Below are 19,641 nucleotides of genomic sequence, written 5' to 3' on the forward strand. Positions count from 1 at the left end.
CCATGCACCCTCCAGGGCACTGCTAAGGGTGTAGAGCTGGTCCACTGTTCCGTGACCAGGACGAAAACCACACTGTTCCTCCTGAATCCGAGGTTCGACTATCTGATGGACCCTCCTCTCCACTACCCCCGAATAGACTTTTCCAAGAAGGCTGAGGAGTGTGATCCCTCTGTAGTTGGAACACACCCTCCGGTCCCCCTTCTTAAAGAGGGGGACCACCACCCCGGTCTTCCAATCCAGAGGCACTGTCCCCGATGTCCATGTGATGTTGCAAAGACCAAGACAGTCCTACAACATCCAGAGCCTTGAGGATCTCCAGGTGTATCACATCCACCTCTGGGGCCCTGCCACCAAGGAGTTTTTTTGACCACCTCGATGACCTCAGTCCCAGAGATGGGGGAGCCCACCTCCGAGGTCCCCAGGCTCTGCTTCCTCATTGGAAGGCATGTTAGTGGGATTGAGGAGGTCTTTGAAGTACTCCCCACACCGAGCCACAACGTCTGGAATCGAGGTCAGCAGCGCACCATCCACACCATATACACTGTTGACACTGCACTACTCCCCCCTCCTCAGATGCTGGATGGTGGATCAAAATCTCCTCGAAGCCATCCAAAAGTCATTCCCCATGGCCTCCCCAAACTCCTCCCATGCCTGAGTTTTTGCCTTAGCAACCACCGAACCCGCATTCCGCTTGGCCTGCCGGTACCTATCAACTGCCTCCAGAGTCCCACAGGACAAAAGGGTCCTGTAGGACTCCTTCTTCAGCTTGACAGCATTCCTCATCGCCGGTGTCCACAAACGGGTTTGGGGATTGCCGCCACAACAGGCACCGACCACCTTATGGCCACAGCTCTGGTCAGCCGCCTCAACAATAGAGGCACGGAACATGTCCCATTCAGACTCAATGTCCCCCAACTCCCTCAAGATGTGGTCGAAGTTCTGCCCGGAGGTGGGAGTTGAAGCTACTTCTGACAGAGGACTCAGTAGACCCTCACAACACGTTTGGGCCTACCAGGCCTGACCAGCATCCTCCCCCACCATCGAAGCCTACTCACCACCAGGTGGTGATCAGTTGACAGCTCCGCCCCTCTCTTCACCTGAAGGTCCAAGACATGTGGCCGCAGGTCCGACGACACGACCATAAAGTCGATCATCGAACTGAGGCCTTGGGTGTCCTGGTGCCAAGTGCACATATGAACACCCCTATGCTTGAACATGGTGTTTGTTATGGACAATCCATGATGAGCACAGAAGTCCAATAACAAAACACCGTTTGGGTTCAGATCGGGGGAGCCATTCCTCCCAATAATGCCCTTCCAGGTCTCACTGTCATTGCCCACATGAGCACTGAATTTTCCCAGTAGAATGAGGGAGTCCCCAGAAGGTATGCCCTCAAGCACCCCCTCCAGGGACTCCAAAAAGGGTGGGTACTCCAAACTGCTGTAGGGTGCATACGCACAAACAACAGTTAGGACCCTTCCCCCCATCTGAAGGGAGGCTACCCTCTCGTCCACCGGGGTAAACCCCAATGAACAGGTTCCAAATCGGGGGGCAATAAGTATGTCCACACCCGCTCGGCGCCTCTCACCGGGGACAACTCCAGAATGGTAGAGAGTCCAGTCCCTCTCAAGGAGATTGGTTCCAGAGTCCAAGCTGTGTGTTGAGGTGAGCCCGACTATATCTAGCCAGAATGGCTCGACCTTGTGCACTAGCTCATGCTCCTTTCCCCTTCAGAGAGGTGACATTCCATGTCCCAAGAGCCAGCTTCTGTAGCCATGGATTGGACCGCCAAAGTCCCTGCCTTCGGCCACCACCCAACTCACACTGCACCTGACCTCCTGGGCTCCTTCCCATAGGTGGTGAGCCCATGGGAAGGGGGACCCACGTTGCCTCTTCGGGATGTGCCCGGCCAAGCCCCATGGGTGCAGGCCCGGCCACCAAGCGCTCGCCATCAAGCCCCACTTCCAGGCCTGGCTCCAGAGGGGGCCCTGGTGATCCGCGTCCGGGCGGGTTTTTGGTAGATACATACGCCTTAACAAAAGTATATCGTTGTAGGACTACTGAAATTCTTTTCACACTGAGCAATTCAGTCTCTCCTACTATCAGGGTGTGCCTCTGGAGCACCATTCACATTGACAGGCCTGTAAAGCCTCTATCTTTCATTTATCCAGTTTACTCAAGTGTCTTTCTGCCACTTCTCTTCTCTTGTCCTGTGCCAGTCTGCTGCTATCGTTGCTCTAGATAACTCTTGCAAACTGGGAAACCTTTCAGACAAGGAAAAGTTCTGTATATAATGACTTCTGATCTCTTTTGTACAATGTATCTCTTTACTAGACATTTCATCTTCAGGTTTAAAGAAGGTCTGTTTTTACTGCACTGTATTCATCTTTCCCCTAAGTCTGTGTCACTAGAAAATGTGTCATCACTGGTGAATGGAAGAAAAAACAAGCAATCTTCACAAGGCACTAAACTGAATAACTACTCCTTTAGTAAAAGCCTAATTCAATATTCTTAAACAAAACAGAAAAAAAACATTTTTCCAGAAAAGGAGAATAGTCAGACTTTCTATCATCTGAATACCCAAGTTCCCTCTCCATCTGTGCTCCCTTTAGTTTGTAAAGATGAAGCAAATGAAAAGTCCTCATTAAGGAGAAAAAACAACATTGCCACAGCTGCACCCTGTACAATGTGAAATTATATAAAAATCACAAAAATGAAACCTCACTGAGCAGGATTCATCTGGGAGTCTAAACCACTGGAGTTCATTTTGCATTTTTGTTATCTTAAAATACTACTCTTTCACATTTGTGTTTTACAATCAAAATAATGTGTTCAACCATACATTTCTTTAAAACCGTATAAATAAATGTCACTTCTTAGTCAATGGAATAGCATGTTTTCAATATTTAATTTACTCCTTCACAAATGTTTAAAGTAAATAGCTTTCTTATTTAGCTGGATATTTAGCTTCATCAAACTGTAACATACACATATTAGATCTAGTTATTTATATTGTGTTGACATTCAAAAAGTAATTTTCTCTTTATTAATGAAAAAATTAGATTATTATTTAAATACTTAATAAAGGCCTTGTCCTACTCCTGCTCTTATTAATATAGGGTGGGGTGTGTGTTTGATTTTGGGGTTTTTTATCAGTTGTTTTTTTATTTGTTGTAGTTTAATGTAAAAAAAAAATACTTGATAACTTAAAATGAACAAGACTGAATTTAGAAATGGCGAGGCTATAAGCTATGTTAAGATGTACTGTGGAGGACCTATTTGGCAAGGGTTAAAAGAGAATAAAGCTTTGTTACAACTGAAATTGGAAAGAACACTGCCCATGTTGTGCGGGAGTGGAAAAAAAGTTTTCTCCTTTAGAACTATTAAAATATTCAAGTTAAACTGTAACAAATGAAAAAGGGCCCCTTAAGACTGACAGTCCCTAAACTGTATTGTGTTTAACCTATGCCTAGGTCTGGCCCTGACAATGAGGCACCTAAATCATAGCAGCGCCACAAAATTTATTGATATTCTAAGAACCTTTGACCTTAGGATCACAAGAGTAGGGCAGATCAGTTTACAAAAAACAAATTACTTCTCAAATGTGCATTAAATTAAACAAATCTTTTCATAAACACAGAAGATAAAATTAATTTTATGATAAATGCCACTGTTTTAATTTCGAATGCAATGTAAAGGAAATGAACCAAAATGAGACCAGTTGATAATACAAGTAAGTTCTCTATATTCGTTTGTTGAGAAATTTTAATTGGTGGCTAAGCAGGTTCACAAAGTATAAATAACTGAATCCAATTCCAGTACAGATCAACAGATTACAAGATGCACCATATAAAAGAATAAAAAACTAGCATCATGTTCAGCCATGTAACAATGTCATATAAGTATGATTTGTACCATAGAGTTCTACTGCTTCCCTGAGGCATTAACAAATATGTGTATGCAGCTATCCGAGGAAAGCTCATTTTTATTTTGTATGAAGTTATTAAAATGTAATCTTTCAGGGCTGATGTTGACTTTTGTCAAAAGGAGGAGTTGACAATGGTAATCAACTGTAAAATGTGAGAAAACCAACTGTTATGTTTTATTTGGACTCTCGTTGCCTGAAGGGATACTCTGTATATCCAACTCATTATAATAACTATTCATGGTGGCTCCAAAATCTGTACTAACCCCTTGCGCCACCACCATCTACTAAAAGCAACGTAATGTTCCAACAATGATGGCTGGATTAAAAGCCAGAAGTCTGTTTGACCATCCATTAGATTCCTAACTACAAAGAGGACTATTTCATTTATGTTAGGTAGAATGTCCAGAGGGGACTGGGCAGTCTCATGGCCTGGAACCCCTGCAGATTTTATTTGTTTCTCCAGCCGTCTGGAGTTTTTTTTTTTTGTCTTTTCTGTCCACCTTGGCCATCGGACCTTACTCCTTTTCTATGTTAACTAATGTTGTCTTATTTTAATTTCTTATTTTGTCTTTTATTTTCTTCATTATGTAAAGCACTTTGAGCTACTTTTTGTACGAAAATGTGCTATATAAATAAATGTTGTTGTTGTTGTTGCTCGCATGAGTAGCAAGGCGCAAACAACGGCAAAAACGGGACTGACATCTGGCGAGATATCAAAGCAAATTTGTAAAGCAAAAAACTCTGCAGATGACATTTTGCCTATAATCTCTGAACTGGACTATGACTTGTCAGACTCTGATTTTGATACAAGTGATCAAAAATGAATGTGAGGTTCCAGCTTCAGCTGATTGGTCCCCAGCTAATCGTGGTACTGACAATGTTCACCAGGTAGAACTGCCACTTAACGATAAGAGGTAGAAACCACATTGCAATGCACTGTGACTGTGATCGCTGCTGCTGCTGCCCCAGCCACGTGAAGACAGCCTGGCAGCAAACCTGCTGCACATTCTTGGCAAACTGGCAGCCACAGCATGCAGCAAAAGACGTTTTATGTTGATTTCTGTGTGAAACCATTGCTTTTCAGAAACTGTTTTATGGAAAAAATATTCAGCCCTCAAAGAGTTAATCTTTCTGGAATGCTAAAAACATATGCACACCTTATACCAGGGGTGGGGAATGTCTGTCCTGGAGAGCCGCAATGGTTTTCATTCCAACCCAATTGCTTAATTAGAAACCAATACTTGCCAGTCTCGCACCATATTTAATTTGATGGCGTGCTAGTCTGCAATGTAAGATTCTTATATCATAGATTTTTTCTTTTGCAAGGATGTCATCCAAATAATTTAAAGCATAAAATGTTTGATTTTCAGCCTGTCACATTTTTCTATTAAGTGTTTTATTAAATCAAACAGTGCATGATGAACCCACAGAGATGTAAATGGAAACAAGTTAGATGGAGAACTGCTGGCTGCTTCGTCATTTACATCGTATTGCTCATAAGGAACCATTAAAACAGTGAATGCAGCTCTTTAAGATTAAAATAATCAATTAAGATTGGGGAACCTTAACAAACAACCACTAACATAAAGCATCAAAATGTCACTTAAGCAATAAGTGCTTCATCAGCAATAATTGATTTCTCATAAAGAAACTGAGTGGAACAAAAACCTGCAGCCAATGTGGCTCTCCAGGAATGACATTGCCCACCCCTGCCTTATACTAATGACCAGGTATTTGTATTTGTTTTAAAATAACAGATGGATGCAGAAAAAAAAATGTAACTCTTAAAAAGCAAAGAGCTGAGTAACAACATACCCTGTACACTGTTCCACTAATATTCTTTTATTTTTGAGGTAAGCCACATTTTTACTTAGAAATTAGGCAGGTCATTTGCTTTAAATAAAATGAGCTTTAGAAAAATCTCCTGAAATCTACCTTATGTAATCAGTACTACAGCAGTAACATATTCAAGATCACAGCTAGTTTATCTTGCAACTGAAAATAAATACAAGAGTTAGTTTTGTTTCAAAACTGAAGACATATTTTTTCCAATGACGTTAAAAATTCAGAAAAAGAGTTTAAATCACTTAATCATTTCAGGAAGACATAATGAATGTACCAGCACAGTAAAAATGGATGTATTAGATTTAAAACACAATATATTATTACACAATTTTATTCAACTTCCCCTGTTTGTCTGTCTGGGTCAAATTTTGCACCGGTTTTCTTCAAACTTACATTTCATCAGCTTTGACCAGTGATCGGTACGTTAATTAAGTTTAAATTTCTCATTTCCTTATATTCAGTAGTGCTGCTACTAGGTTATTTAGTGCCCTAGGCCAAGCTTATTAGTGTGCCAATTGACTGTTCGGTAGCCAACCCATGCGGCTGGGTTCCAATTCCCCCTTATGATCTGCACCCTAGATGAATGCCTAATTCTCATGAATAGTGGCGCCGGCCCTGCTTATGTTATACTTTTAGTGATTACAAATACACCATACAGTATATAGTGCTTTTAGCCAAGAAACATACTGTATATATGAAAAATTAGCAGTGTTGGTCAAGTGGTTGGCGTGTTGAACTTTGAATCAAACGGTTGAAGGTTCAAGACCAACGTAGACAAATTAATTAAAAAAATAATTTTGCTTACTTGATATTGAAGTTTTATCAAATTACTTCAATATGACAGTTTAAGAAGCATTTGTCAAGTGCTCTGCGTGTTGGACATTCAATCAAATGGTTTAAGGTTCGAGACCAATGTAAATAAACTAAACTTTTTTTTATAATTTTACCAGTTTTTTATCATTTATATGCACATTTGGAAAAATACTCTTCTCAGTGATTTGGTGAGATTGGCTCAGTGGATAAAGTGTTGAGCTTTTCTAATAAAGATTGAAGGTTTGATTCTTCAACAGAAAAACGCACATTTCCAGTACTTCACATGTGTAATGTTTCACTGTGGTTAGGATTTTCTGAAATGAGAAATGAACATGAATGAATGTTACGTTTCACTTTAAGATCATAGGTTTGATTCCACTCCTTCGCATTTCAGTCAAATCACCTTCCCACCCAAGTCAAGGTTTTTGTAATGTGCGAAGGACTATGTGGCATTAGGGTGGCTAAAACCTATATATGAAACAAGATTTTTAAGTGACATGATTTTATTCAAAAGTGCACTAAAAATTAAAAAATAAATTTTTTTCTTGTACAGAACTAAGGTTTTGTTGATCATATGTGACTAAAAATAAAATCATGGGGAACCCATAAATGAAATAATTTAACTCAATTAAAATGCATAAATTCCTTAAATGATTCCAAAAAAATAACCTCTTACAATTTGAAAATTTCTCCAGTTATAACCATTATCCTACGTGCTTTAATCAACTTTTATATGTTGTCTCATTTTCTTTCCATAGTTAGGCTGGTTAGAAATTTCATTTTAATGTATGCATTATTACTTAAATAAGATAATGCATTTAAAAGGATGGCATACTGCAAATGTTAGGAAATGCATTACTTTTTTCACTCCAAGAGGTGACATACTTTAAACCTTAGGACTGCCTGAGATGCCTCTATACTGAATGCTCCATGTCTAGGTAGTCATTCCTCTTTGGTCAAAGTGTTAAGCATAGACTTAGAGGGCCTTTACTGTCATGTGTACTGAATACAGAGACATGCTTACATTATATATTATTTTGTTTTTGTAACTATGCTGCATGTGTAAATTTAAATTATTATTATTAAAATGGAAAAGGAATAAAATGAAATTGACCATTTAGCAGAGAATAGCCACCAAGACTAGAAAGAACTATGAATAATGGCGAATCAAAACCATTTAAGGAATTATCCATATTTCATCACATCTTATAAAGTGGCATGTGAGTAAGACCATATAGCATTGAATTCCAAAAACCTAGACCCAGCAAAGGACCACTGCATCATGGTAACAGAGCCCAAAAAATTAAATTTTTCAGGAAAAACAACTTAGAAAATGTATGCATGGTGTAACATTCCGGAATGTTTAAGGGCTGTGCATACATTGTAGCCTTCAATGAACTGAGTTCATGAGGTAGGTTCTATAACCTTCTCAGTCCATTTCTGGGAGGTGGGGGCTAGAGGCTATTCCACCAAGACTGGGCAAAAGGCTGAAAACAGGCCTGGACTCTAAACTGTCACAGGAACCACTCTCACACACGTACATAAAACACACACGCATAGTTCATATTCAAATACAGCAATAATTTGTAAGTGCTAGTTAACATAGCCTAAATTAATACAAAAAAAATTGTAACTAATTCCTTCGGTGCTTGAGCGTGTCTGGATATTATAATTTTCATAAAATGGAACTTGCAAAGCCATTCAGTTATGACAAAGGTTAGAACAGAAGTCAAAAACAAACTGACTAACATTACAGATATCATGTGAATGTGTCACACTAATGGTAAATTATAGGGTTACAAGAGCTTCCCCCAGCTGCCTGTGTAAACAGCTAATGACAGTGAGTAACTTTCAACCCACGCGCACAGTCTGCTGGTGTTTCAATAACTTGCATTGGGGATATGTTCACCGTCTGCAGCAGTTATTGAAGATGAAAAATAGGAAAATATGCAAAAACACAAGTTAGTGTAACCATTATCAACATAAAATTGAAACAGTAAACAAATTTGTAGTTTAAGTTGCATAGAATGTTTCTCTGTTTGTGGATTCACCAATGCTTTTTCAATGGGAGTTTTTCAAATTTCAATATCTGAATGAAAACTGAACTCTCTTGACAAATTTCCTTGAAGAATATTTCAATACATTTCAACAAAATCAGTCCACTTGGTGCTGATTTGTTTAATGCAGTAAGACGGACAGACAGTCAGAGAGACGTGGACCACTGCAACAGATGCTTTGCACATTATATACGAATGTAGGTAAAAAAATGTCAACACAGTAAATACAAAATAATAGCATTCATCAAGACAGTACTGGTCCAGAGACATTTACTAGATTCAGTAGGCAGGTATTTTGTACATAACTGGGCATGAGGGAAAAAGGGAAGCTATTTTTTATTTGAGATAAAAGAACAAATGATCAAAGTTCCATCCATCCATCCATCCATTTTCTAACCCGCTGAATCCGAATAGGGTCATGAGATTTCAAATTGCAAAATTTTGTAGTAATTGTATTCTAATTTTAATATCATGATTTAATCAATCAAGAAGGAGAAAAAAAGCAAACGGCTTAGCTAGTTCCTTTTCTCCTTTAACCTTGAACCATTATGAGCAGGTAAATTATACAGTGGTTTCTAATCAAAACAGCAGGTTCTACAATACTTACTGGAAACCCATGTAGTGGGCTAAGATGCCACCCAACATTATTAGAATGCAATAGCCCACCAGTCGCTGGTTTCGCTGTCTTTTTGCTTTTGGAGAAATGTCCTCATTAGAAGTGTTGCGAAACTGGCCCCAGTAGTGCATATTTTCAGACCTGTCAAATAAAAAAATGACATCAGTAACACTCAATAACAAATATACAGGTTAAGGGATGTATCAGTTTTCAAAGACATATTAAATCTGTAATCTAGTATGCAACTGTGGTTGGTAAAATAAAAGTCTTACTTATCTAACTTTACTTGTTCATACAAAGATGGCTGGCTCTAATAAGGCTTTCTGAGTATTTAAAGAGTAATTCTGAAAATTTCCAAATATAGAGGAACAAATAAGATGGAACACCCACTCTCTGCCATCTACCTGTAGCATTTTGTCATTTACAAATAACATGACAAAAAATGGATGACAAAAAATGAAATAAGGAGAAAGTGCTGGTTGTGAAAGAAAAGGCAGGAATTAACTGAAGAAACCAGTATAACAAACATGATGTTACAATCTCATAAGGATAAATTCAACAAAGTGTGTTTTAAGTAAGATTTTCATTTGTTAAGAATTGTAAAAAAATATGGTTAGGGTTAGTAGTTAGAAAGGAAGTATTTAGTAAAACTAATAATTGATATTACCTTTCATTAAGTAAAATTGTTAAGTGTACATTTTTAACTTCCAACAACTGACATTTGACACAACATCTCATCATTATTCTTACTCAACATATTTACTAAAATCTGTTCATAGAAAAAAGGTGGAATTCACTAGAATAGGCTAGGGGCTAGGTCAGTGTGATATGTAAAGGTTGAGGCACAGCTAAGCTAGTTGGATAAGTGATTAAAGATGTTCATTGTCAACACAGCTGCATCTGAAAAAGAAAAAGAAAAAAAAACACAAAAAACCATTATAAAACAGCAAACACTTTGTGTTGAGTAGGAACATTTTCCTAAAAATAGAATTCAAATATGTGAGAGGTAAATTACCTACAGAAAAATGTTTTTTTACATTATTGTTATGACTAACATTTGAACAACATATTTTTTCTACCTCAATCTCTGTCACACTTGGCAAGTTCTACCAAAAATAGCAGTCTAATTTAACCACCACTATAATCAAAAAAGTCTTGCATTCTTTTTTTCTTGTACCTGAAAATAACAAGAAGGATTCTTTTGTAAATTATGTCATTATTGATACTATGACGTTCATTCATTCACCATTTATTGTTAATTCCCTGCATGCAGATGCAGATGAACCAAACCAAATCAGGTTTCCAAAGCTGACCCAAGAGTCAAATATTTACTGAATTCTAGTCATAGCCTTTTCCATCTGAAAAATGCATGTGGTGAAAAGAAATCTGTCAAACAAAAAGGGAGTGAGTGCAGGTGTTCTTAATGAGACTCAAAAAGGGAGAAAGGAATGAGGAAGGATGCAACACAAGTACAGGATGGCTAAGGTGAAGGAAAGTGAATGGAAAGCATGAATCACATGGGGGGTGAGGGGTGGGGGGATCAACACCAACATTAGTAATTTATAGCTGCACAAAATCTGTGTTATTCCAGATCTTTATCTTGAATTTAAAGGAGAAACAGTTACTGTGGCCTTTCAAGAAAATAGTACTGCAATAAAGTATAATATATACAGTATAAAAAAATTTATATGGAAATTTTATATGGAAACTCATAGCTATCGCGGTGGTCTTACTGCTTTGAAATCACATGAAACTTTCAAGTAGTCTGGTCATTTCTCTGACAGCTCCAACACAAAAACAAAGCAGTATTATACCAGTAAATATTTTTTGAAAATAATTCCTAAACAATATGATCACAGAGTTTGCCAGAGAGGTGGGCTTCAATGAAAACAGTTTTAGCTCCATTAGATGTTATATTACCATACCCACCAATTTGCCAGGCCTACAGTCGTGGCCAAAAGTTTTGAGAAAAACACAAATATTGGTTTTCACAAAGGTTGCTGCTTCAGTGTTTTTAGATCTTTTTGTCAGATGTTTCTATGGTATATTTCATAAGTATCAAAGGCTTTTATTGGCAATTACATTAAGTTTATGCAAAAAGTCAATATTTGCAGTGTTGGCCCTTCTTTTTCAAGACCTCTGCAATTTTCCCTTGTATGCTGTTAATCAACTTCTGGGCCAAATCCTGACTGATGACAGCCTATTCTTACATAATCAATGCTTGGAGTTTGTCAGAATTTGTGGGTTTTTGTTTGTCCACATGCCTCTTAAGGATTGACCCCAATTTCTCAATGGGATTAAGGTCTGGAGATTTTCTTGGCCATGGGCTCAAAATTTTGAAGCTTTGTTCCCCGAGGCACTTAGTTATCACTTTTGCCTTATGGCACGGTGCTCCATCATGCTGGAAAAGGCATTGTTCATCAACAAACTATTCTTGGATGGCTGTGAGAAATTGCTCTCGGAGGTTGTTTTGGTACCATTCTTTATTAATGGCTGTGTTCTAAGGCAAATTTGTGAGTGAACCCACTCCCATATTTGAGAAACAACCCCACACATGAATGGTCTTTACTGTTATCATGACACAGGACTGATGGTAGCACTCACCTTTTCTTCTCCAAACAATCTGTTCCGGATGCCCCAAACAATCGGAAGTGACGTTCATCAGAGAAAATGACTTTACCCCAGTCCTCAGCAGTCCAATCCCAGTACCTTCTGCAGAATATCAGTCTGTCCCTGATATTTTTCTTGGAGAGAAGTGGCTTCTTTGCTGCCCTTCCTTAAGCCAGGCCATGCTCCAAAAGTCTTCACCTCACAGTGCGTGCAGATGCACTCACACCTGCCTGCTGCCATTCCTGAGGAAGCTCTGCACCGGTGTTGCCCCAATCCTGCAGCTGAATCAACTTTAGGAGATAGTCCTGGCACTTGCTGGACTTTCCTGGGTGCCCTGAAGCCTTCTTCACAACAGCAGTGGAAATGGGTGTTTTGGGATTAAGTTCAAGAAAATTAATATTTGTGTCATTCTCAAACTTTTGGCCATGATTGTACAGATGGTATCTTACTGTTGCATTTAAGGAATAAATACTCGTACACAACATTTTTTCATGCTTCACATTTGCAATCTTTAGAACCTAGATTCATCTGCCATGTGATATTGTTTTGGCAACAAATATTTGAATAAGTATTTTTTAGCATACTGGAAATTGAATGTACATAGGAAGTACTGTAATTCCAATCACCACAGGACATATTTAATTCAACATAGTGCTTCAGCAAAGTGAAGCCTCTTTTGGCAGCATCTGATACAAGACTGGAACCAATTTTAAATGGCTCCTGTCACTCATAATGGTGCTAAGAAAATACATGGATAGACCAAGTATTTCCTTAGAACATCAACTAGTAAATATTTAGAATAAAGAGTGGCATTACTGAAACAAGTACATTCTTCAAAACAAAAAACAAATTATATCTGTGATGGGCTGTAGTTCTTTTGGGTTGCAGTCTCTGTTTGTGCCATATGAAAAAGCAATTATTATTAATGAAGATCTTTTCAGAATTACTATACATACTAGTATTAAAAATACTAAATATTAAACAACAAAACGTACACTTCTTTGGTACAATCCATGCTCAAATTGAACAGCATGAGCTGCAGTAGGTTATAATGATTCTTGTGAATCCAAAATCCAATCCATCTTAGTAATGGTGACAAGAAATAGTATACATTTGCTGTGTTGTGTTTATTTGTCTGGTTAGCTGTCAGCAGGGAAGTTTTGCCGAAGCACCACCTTTGCAAGGGCCAGTGGAAGCAGTTAATTAGCTTTAAATCAGTTCAGATGACATTACTGTCATCACACATACCAACAATGTCCAATGTCTTCCCATAATATATTACTTTTTATTGTAAACTATGTGTAAGTCTACACGTCTGCTTCTGAATTCAAAATTGATTTCATTACAAGAGCTTTTCTTTTATATTTTTTTTACAAAATTGTAGTCAAAGAAAGCATTTTTCTAAATCTCAGAAAAATTCCAAATGCAATATGCCTTAAAAAGAAACACCAATGTGTGCACACCATTAAGAATAGCTAAGCTGTTACAAAACCAGTAAACTGACATATTTTGATGCAGCTCTTGCTTGGAATATCATTATAATATGTTTCATTGTACTGAGAACTAGAAAATGATGTTATATTTATGCTGTAAAATGTAACAATTCAGTTAAGAAAACTCTAACAAAGGTTAGATGGCATTTTCTTAATATTACATTGGATAAATAATTATTTTTACATCAAAACCTTTGCACTATTAAAAAACAAAAATTACAGAACTATTATGCAGAGTTTTCTTTTTCCTTTACCAATTGTATTATCATTTACATTTATATTGATTGAGAAACACTTTACTATTACTCTTAAGACACAAGTTATATCTTCTAGCTTTCCTTCCATATCCCCAAAGATGTATAATGTACAAAAATGTTCTTATGAGACACATGTACAGTATATTGTATACATGCACACTGGAGAAATTCCTGAAGACTGGAGGATAGCAAACATTATACAGTATCATTGTATAAACAGGGTGATCGGGCTGATCTAAGTAACTATAGCCCAGTAAGCTTAACGTGCATCACAAGTAAATTAATGGAAGCAATTATTAAGGAAAAGATTGAGAAACACATGTCTAGAACAGGAGTACCTGGAAATACTCAATATAGGTTCACACAAGGAAGATAGTGTTTCACCAATATGCTGTTATTCTATGAGGAAGCAGCAAAAGCAAACAAATAGAGAGGTGCATATGATATTACTTATCTTGATTTTCAGAAGGCTTTTGATAAGGAGCCACATAAAAACTTGATAAGGAAGCTACAAGTGGGAATTTAAGGCATGGTCTGTAAGTGGGTATAAAACTGGCTCAAGCATAGAGTAATGGTGAGGGGAATATTTTCAGAAATAGGTGATGTTAAAAGTGGTGTCACACGGGGATCATTGCAGGGCTCACTGCTCATTTTAATGTACATAAATGATCTGGACGAGAATATAAACAACAAGATGGTTATGTTTGCAGATACTACCAAACTAGGTGGAAGACTAGATAATATAGAATCAGATAATTTGTCACAGAGTAATATAAGTAAATGTAAAATATTACAAATGGGATGTACCTATTATGAGAAGGACCTAGGAGTTATAGTGGACTCGTTTTCTACATCCAGACAGTGTACAGAAGCTATCAAGAAATCACATAGGGTGTTGAGTTACATATCACAATGTGTAGAGCACAAATTAATGGAGATTATGCTTAGTAAGTTGTATAACACACTAGTGAGGCCTTATCTTGAACACCGTGTTCAGTTTTGGCCTTCATATTACGAAAAAAAAGACATAGCAGCAAAGACAAAGTCCAGGGAAGAGTGACTATGCTGTCTCTGGGACTAAAGAGCGGGAGGGCACTTGTGTTAAGCTTGTGGATTGGTGAGTGAGACATCTGTGTAACATAATTTTATGGAGTTGATAGATCAGTGTGTAATCTGTGTTGTGTTCATTCTGTGTATCTCAATATTTAAAAAAGACAATAGCAAAATCTTCACTTTCAATGCCATTTAAACAAATCAAATATCCATATATCATAATATATAGCAATTCACATAAATTAATAAATTATATCACAATGTGTTATTAAAATCATTAATTGTGCTGTACTAATATAACATGACACAACATTCTCAAAACAGCTCCACTAGTTGATATTAAAAAATCAGATTAAGTTGATTTTTCATTTTCTATGTTTTTGTCAGTTCACACATTTAATTTATTATACAGTAATTTACCTCAAGATTGAATTAAAATAAACACCTACTTGAATAAACACTTTTTAGATCTACAATGCGATGTATTTTTACAGAAACTGAAATTGACATCAAAGCACAAGTTTTCCCTTTCAAAAAAAGATATTCAAAAGGGCCTTGTCTATGGCAATTTTATAACAAGATATGATTCAGCCCAGCATAGTAGACCTTATAAACTGTATATTTTGTTTAACCCAACCACAGTCCCCACCCCCCAACTCTATTTTTCTGTTTAATTTAAAGATGATGTTCATGTATGAGCAAAACCTAAGTATCAGAAGGTCATACTTAAGCCATAACATCTACTCAACTGTGCTGATGGTTTTACACACAGTAATTACATTAAACAAAAAGATTTTCAAAACACAAAAAAGAAAAAGTCAGATTAATCCTTTTGTTATCTAAGTATTATGCACAAACGTACTGTGTATTCTTTGATGGAGTTTGCCAATCATGATATGTATAGGCATCTGTAGTAGAGTATTTGAAAGCATTCACCCTCATTCTTGCATCATAAGTCTTCCTGGTTACATCTTTGCTGAGGACTTGATATGCCTCACTTAGCTCTACAAACTGTTTGTGTAGACCTGGGTTCGAAGGGTCACTGTCCGGGTGCAGCTGAAATAAAAAAAATAAAAAAAGCAAAATGAAAACTAGTAAACTTCAACAAATACCTTCTCACTTAAATCAATTAGTCTGTTTCTTGATGTTTAGACTGCTATTTGACTATATAAGAAAATAAATGATGAAGAGCAGATTTTCTCATCAGTTTCTGCAAATTACTTTTTTTTCATTTTTCTTCATTAAATGCAATTCTAAAACAAATATGATGTATATGAACTATAAATTATGCTGTTCATATGAAAGCAAGGATATGGTCTGGCACTAAGACTCAGTACTTTCTAAAGATTCCTGGAGTCTTTTCTACTTCTAATCAAGTTTAAGACTAATTTTTAAAATTATCTTCCTCACAGGCATATAATAAATATAAAGCCTTGTAACTATTTAACCCACACTTGCAATATTTATTTGTGCCTTTACTGCAGGACAGTAATTTTCAAACTGGGGTCCACGGCACTCCTGAGGAGGATGATGTTTAAAAAAAATCAATTTTAGTTCTTAAGAGTGTGTTCATATTGCCTCATGTAGCTTGTTATCAAACACAACTGAAAATGTTATGAAAAAGACAAAACCTTTAATTTTGCTCTAATCCAGGTACATCCAGGCAGGTGGCACAAGTGCATTGAGAAAGGTGGAGACTACATTGAGAAATGACATCAGTTTTGTTAAGGTTCATTTCATTTCCTAATAAATCCCATTTTCTAACTTTAGCTTGACTCCCCCTCGTATTTAAATCAAGGATGAAGACTCCTTCTTGTAACATTGCATACCCACTTGAGTTACCACTGAGGCTGTTCATTTTGCTATCCTGTACATCTTTTTTAATTAAATGTAGTTATTGTGCTATTAATAATTGTTTTCCACTTTCTTCCTCTTCTAAGCACCTGGAGTGACATTTGGTCTTCCTTGGAATGAACGCTTTGTCACAAATGATCGAGCCCATTTTCAGATGTCTTTAATTCAAATTAAATGGTGTCATTTTCTTTTCAGAATTCAGCTGACCAAGGGCAGTTAAAATTTTTATACTGTATAAGTTTTCATATTTTTTGAGTATATTGTATACTGTTTCTGTTTATGTGCAACATTGTGCTTTGTGTTTATGTTGCAATGGTTTTGTTATGTTATGTTTTAAATTACAGTATAGTATACTGTAATAGCACATTAATAGCACAAAGTGTGCTAACTAAAATGTACAAAATTATTTATCATTATGTGAAACAAATACCATAGTACAGTTAAAATTTTAAAGTAAGACAAATTCCATAGAATCTCCACCATAGTTACTTTCAATATGAAATACTGCAAAGATTTGTTAGGCAAGTGTATACTACCCTCCACTATTCTCCAAGCATTATCATGTAATAAGTATTTAATGGATGAAGATATGTTTCTTTATTATTACTCAACATGTATAACTACTTTGTCATGCATATTTTAAAAATAGTTTCTTGCTCAATTAATTGTGCTGGTTAAAGTACTATGGATAAAAGAAATAAAATTAACATGGTTTCCAAATATTAAAAGGCAACACGCACATTTTCAAAACTATACTAACAATAACAATTCTAAAAGGACCTTAAAAACAATAGGAAGTTTCCATTCTATCTTAGTGAAATTGACAAAAACCCAGTCTATCACATTGCAAGTGCAAACACTGATCAACTCAACCTTTGTACAGTATATCTGACAATAAAACTGTATTTGTTTATTTAAACAGCAAATCATTCAGACAATGAATGTAAAAAAACACTGTAAATTACTTTTACTAAAAACACACAAATATATTACAGTATAAGATATTTACATTTCATGTAATATGAAAATATTCGCTAAGAGCTGTGATGTTGTTTATTATACTCATAGCAATCCATTCAACCATTTTCTATCTTTTTTAATTAAATTGAAGATTGAAAGAAATGTGCTTGCCATTGGTTTTTAGGAGCCAGTTTTTTTGTGATCTATGAAAAGTGAAAAGACAGAAGTGTATATATACTACACCACTGATGTCCAACTTGTTATGCTGCTTTAGGCAAAAATATCTTGACACAGGACCTTGGGTTTTGGACAGATTTTAGGTTAAAATTAATTTTGATGACAGAGCATGAAACTTTGACTTGAGCTTTATTTCTATGTAAACTCAGCTTTTGGAATTCCTAAATTTTATATTTTACGTACAATTTGGCAGAGTGAATTGACTAAAAGGTACAACTCCACTTTGGGATCTTGTAAAGAAAAACATTTAATTTATAAAAAGTGAGGATGTAAAATCCTTTCTACATATTAAAAATGTAGCTCAGATTTTCACCCCAAGAGTAGACTATTAAACTAAACACACAATTGCTGTATATATGTGTTTGCTACTGCTTTCTAGCAGCAACAAAAAACTTTCTAAACAGTACATTTTGAATAAACAATGCGCAGACCAAGGCATTATAGCACAAATGTAGTATAGATGGCATCTATAAATAAAATGAAAGAGATATCTAAGTTGAAATACAGTATATCCAGAAAGTATTCACAGTGCATCACTTTTTCCACATTTTGTTATGTTACAGCCTTATTCCAAAATTGATTAAATTAATTTTTTCCTCAGAATTCTACACATAACACCCCATAATGACAATGTGAAAAAAGTTTACTTGAGGTTTTTGCAAAATAAAAAATTGAGAAATCACATGTACATAAGTATTCACAGCCTTTGCTCAATACTTTGTTGATGCACCTTTGGCAGCAATTACAGCCTCAAGTCTTTTTGAATAAGATGCCACAAGCTTGACACACCTATCCTTGGCCAGTTTCGCCCATTCCTCTTTACAGCACCTCTCAAGCTCCATTAGGTTGGATGGGAAGCATTGGTGCACAGCCATTTTAAGATCTCTCCAGAGATGTTCAATCAGATTCAAGTCTGGGCTCTGGCTGGGCCACTCAAGGATATTCACAGAGTTGTCCTGAAGCCACTCCTTTGATATCTTGGCTGCATGCTTAGGGTCGTTGTCTTGCTGAAAGATGAACTGTTGCCCCAGTCTGAGGTCAAAAGCGCTCTGGAGCAGGTTTTCATCAAGGATGTCTCTGTACATTGCTGCAGTCATCTTTTCCTTTATCCTGATTAGTCTCCCAGTTCCTGCTGCTAAACAACATCCCCACAGCATGATGCTGCCACCACCATGTTTCACTGTAGGGATGGTATTGGCCTGGTGCTGAGCAGGGCCTGGTTTCCTCCAAACGTGATGCCTGGCATTCACACCAAAGAGTTCAATCTTTGTCTCATCAGACCAGAGAATTTTGTTTCTCATGGTCTGAGAAGTGCCTTTTGGCAAACTACAGGGGGGCTGCCATGTGCCTTTTACTAAGAAGTGGCTTCTGTCTGGCCACTCTACCATACAGGCATGACTGGTGGATTGCTGCAGAGATGGTTGTCCTTCTGGAAGGTTCTCCTTTCTCCACAGAGGACCTCTGGAGCTCTGACAGCGTGGCCATCGCGTTCTTGGTCACCTCCCTGACTAAGCCCCTTCTCCCCCGATCGCTCAGTTTTGATGGCCGGCCAGCTCTAGTAAGAGTCCTGGTGGTTTCGAACTTCTTCCACTTACGGATGATGGAGGCCACTGTGCTCATTGGGACCTTCAAAGCAGCAGAAATTTTTCTGTAACCTTCCCCAGATTTGTGCCTGTCTCGGAGGTCTACAGACAATTCCTTTGACTTCATGCTTGGTTTGTGCTCTGACATGAACTGTCAACTGTGGGACCTTTATATAGACAGGTGTGTGCCTTTCCAAATCATGTCCAATCAACTGAATTTACCACAGGTGGACTCCAATTAAGCTGCAGAAACATCTCAAGGATGATCAGGGGAAACAGGATGCACCTGAGCTCAATTTTGAGCTTTATGGCAAAGTCTGTGAATACTTATGTAC

At 37.2% G+C, this 19,641-nt stretch overlaps 1 protein-coding gene across 1 annotated transcript in view; it reads right to left on the bottom strand.

Moving 5' to 3' along the window:
* The window catches only part of dnajc4 (DnaJ (Hsp40) homolog, subfamily C, member 4), a 204,673-nt gene that overhangs the window by 41,411 nt on the left and 143,621 nt on the right, over nucleotides 1-19,641 (bottom strand). Inside the window, exons 4-5 of the mRNA XM_039760745.1 lie at nucleotides 15,535-15,728; nucleotides 9,251-9,400 (exon numbers count right to left, since the gene is read on the bottom strand). Of these exons, the coding sequence (XP_039616679.1) occupies nucleotides 9,251-9,400; nucleotides 15,535-15,728 (344 nt within the window). The remainder of the gene's footprint in view (nucleotides 1-9,250; nucleotides 9,401-15,534; nucleotides 15,729-19,641) is intronic.

The sequence above is a fragment of the Polypterus senegalus genome, chromosome 8, assembly GCF_016835505.1.
Source record: "Polypterus senegalus isolate Bchr_013 chromosome 8, ASM1683550v1, whole genome shotgun sequence".
NCBI classification, from domain to species: domain Eukaryota; kingdom Metazoa; phylum Chordata; class Cladistia; order Polypteriformes; family Polypteridae; genus Polypterus; species Polypterus senegalus.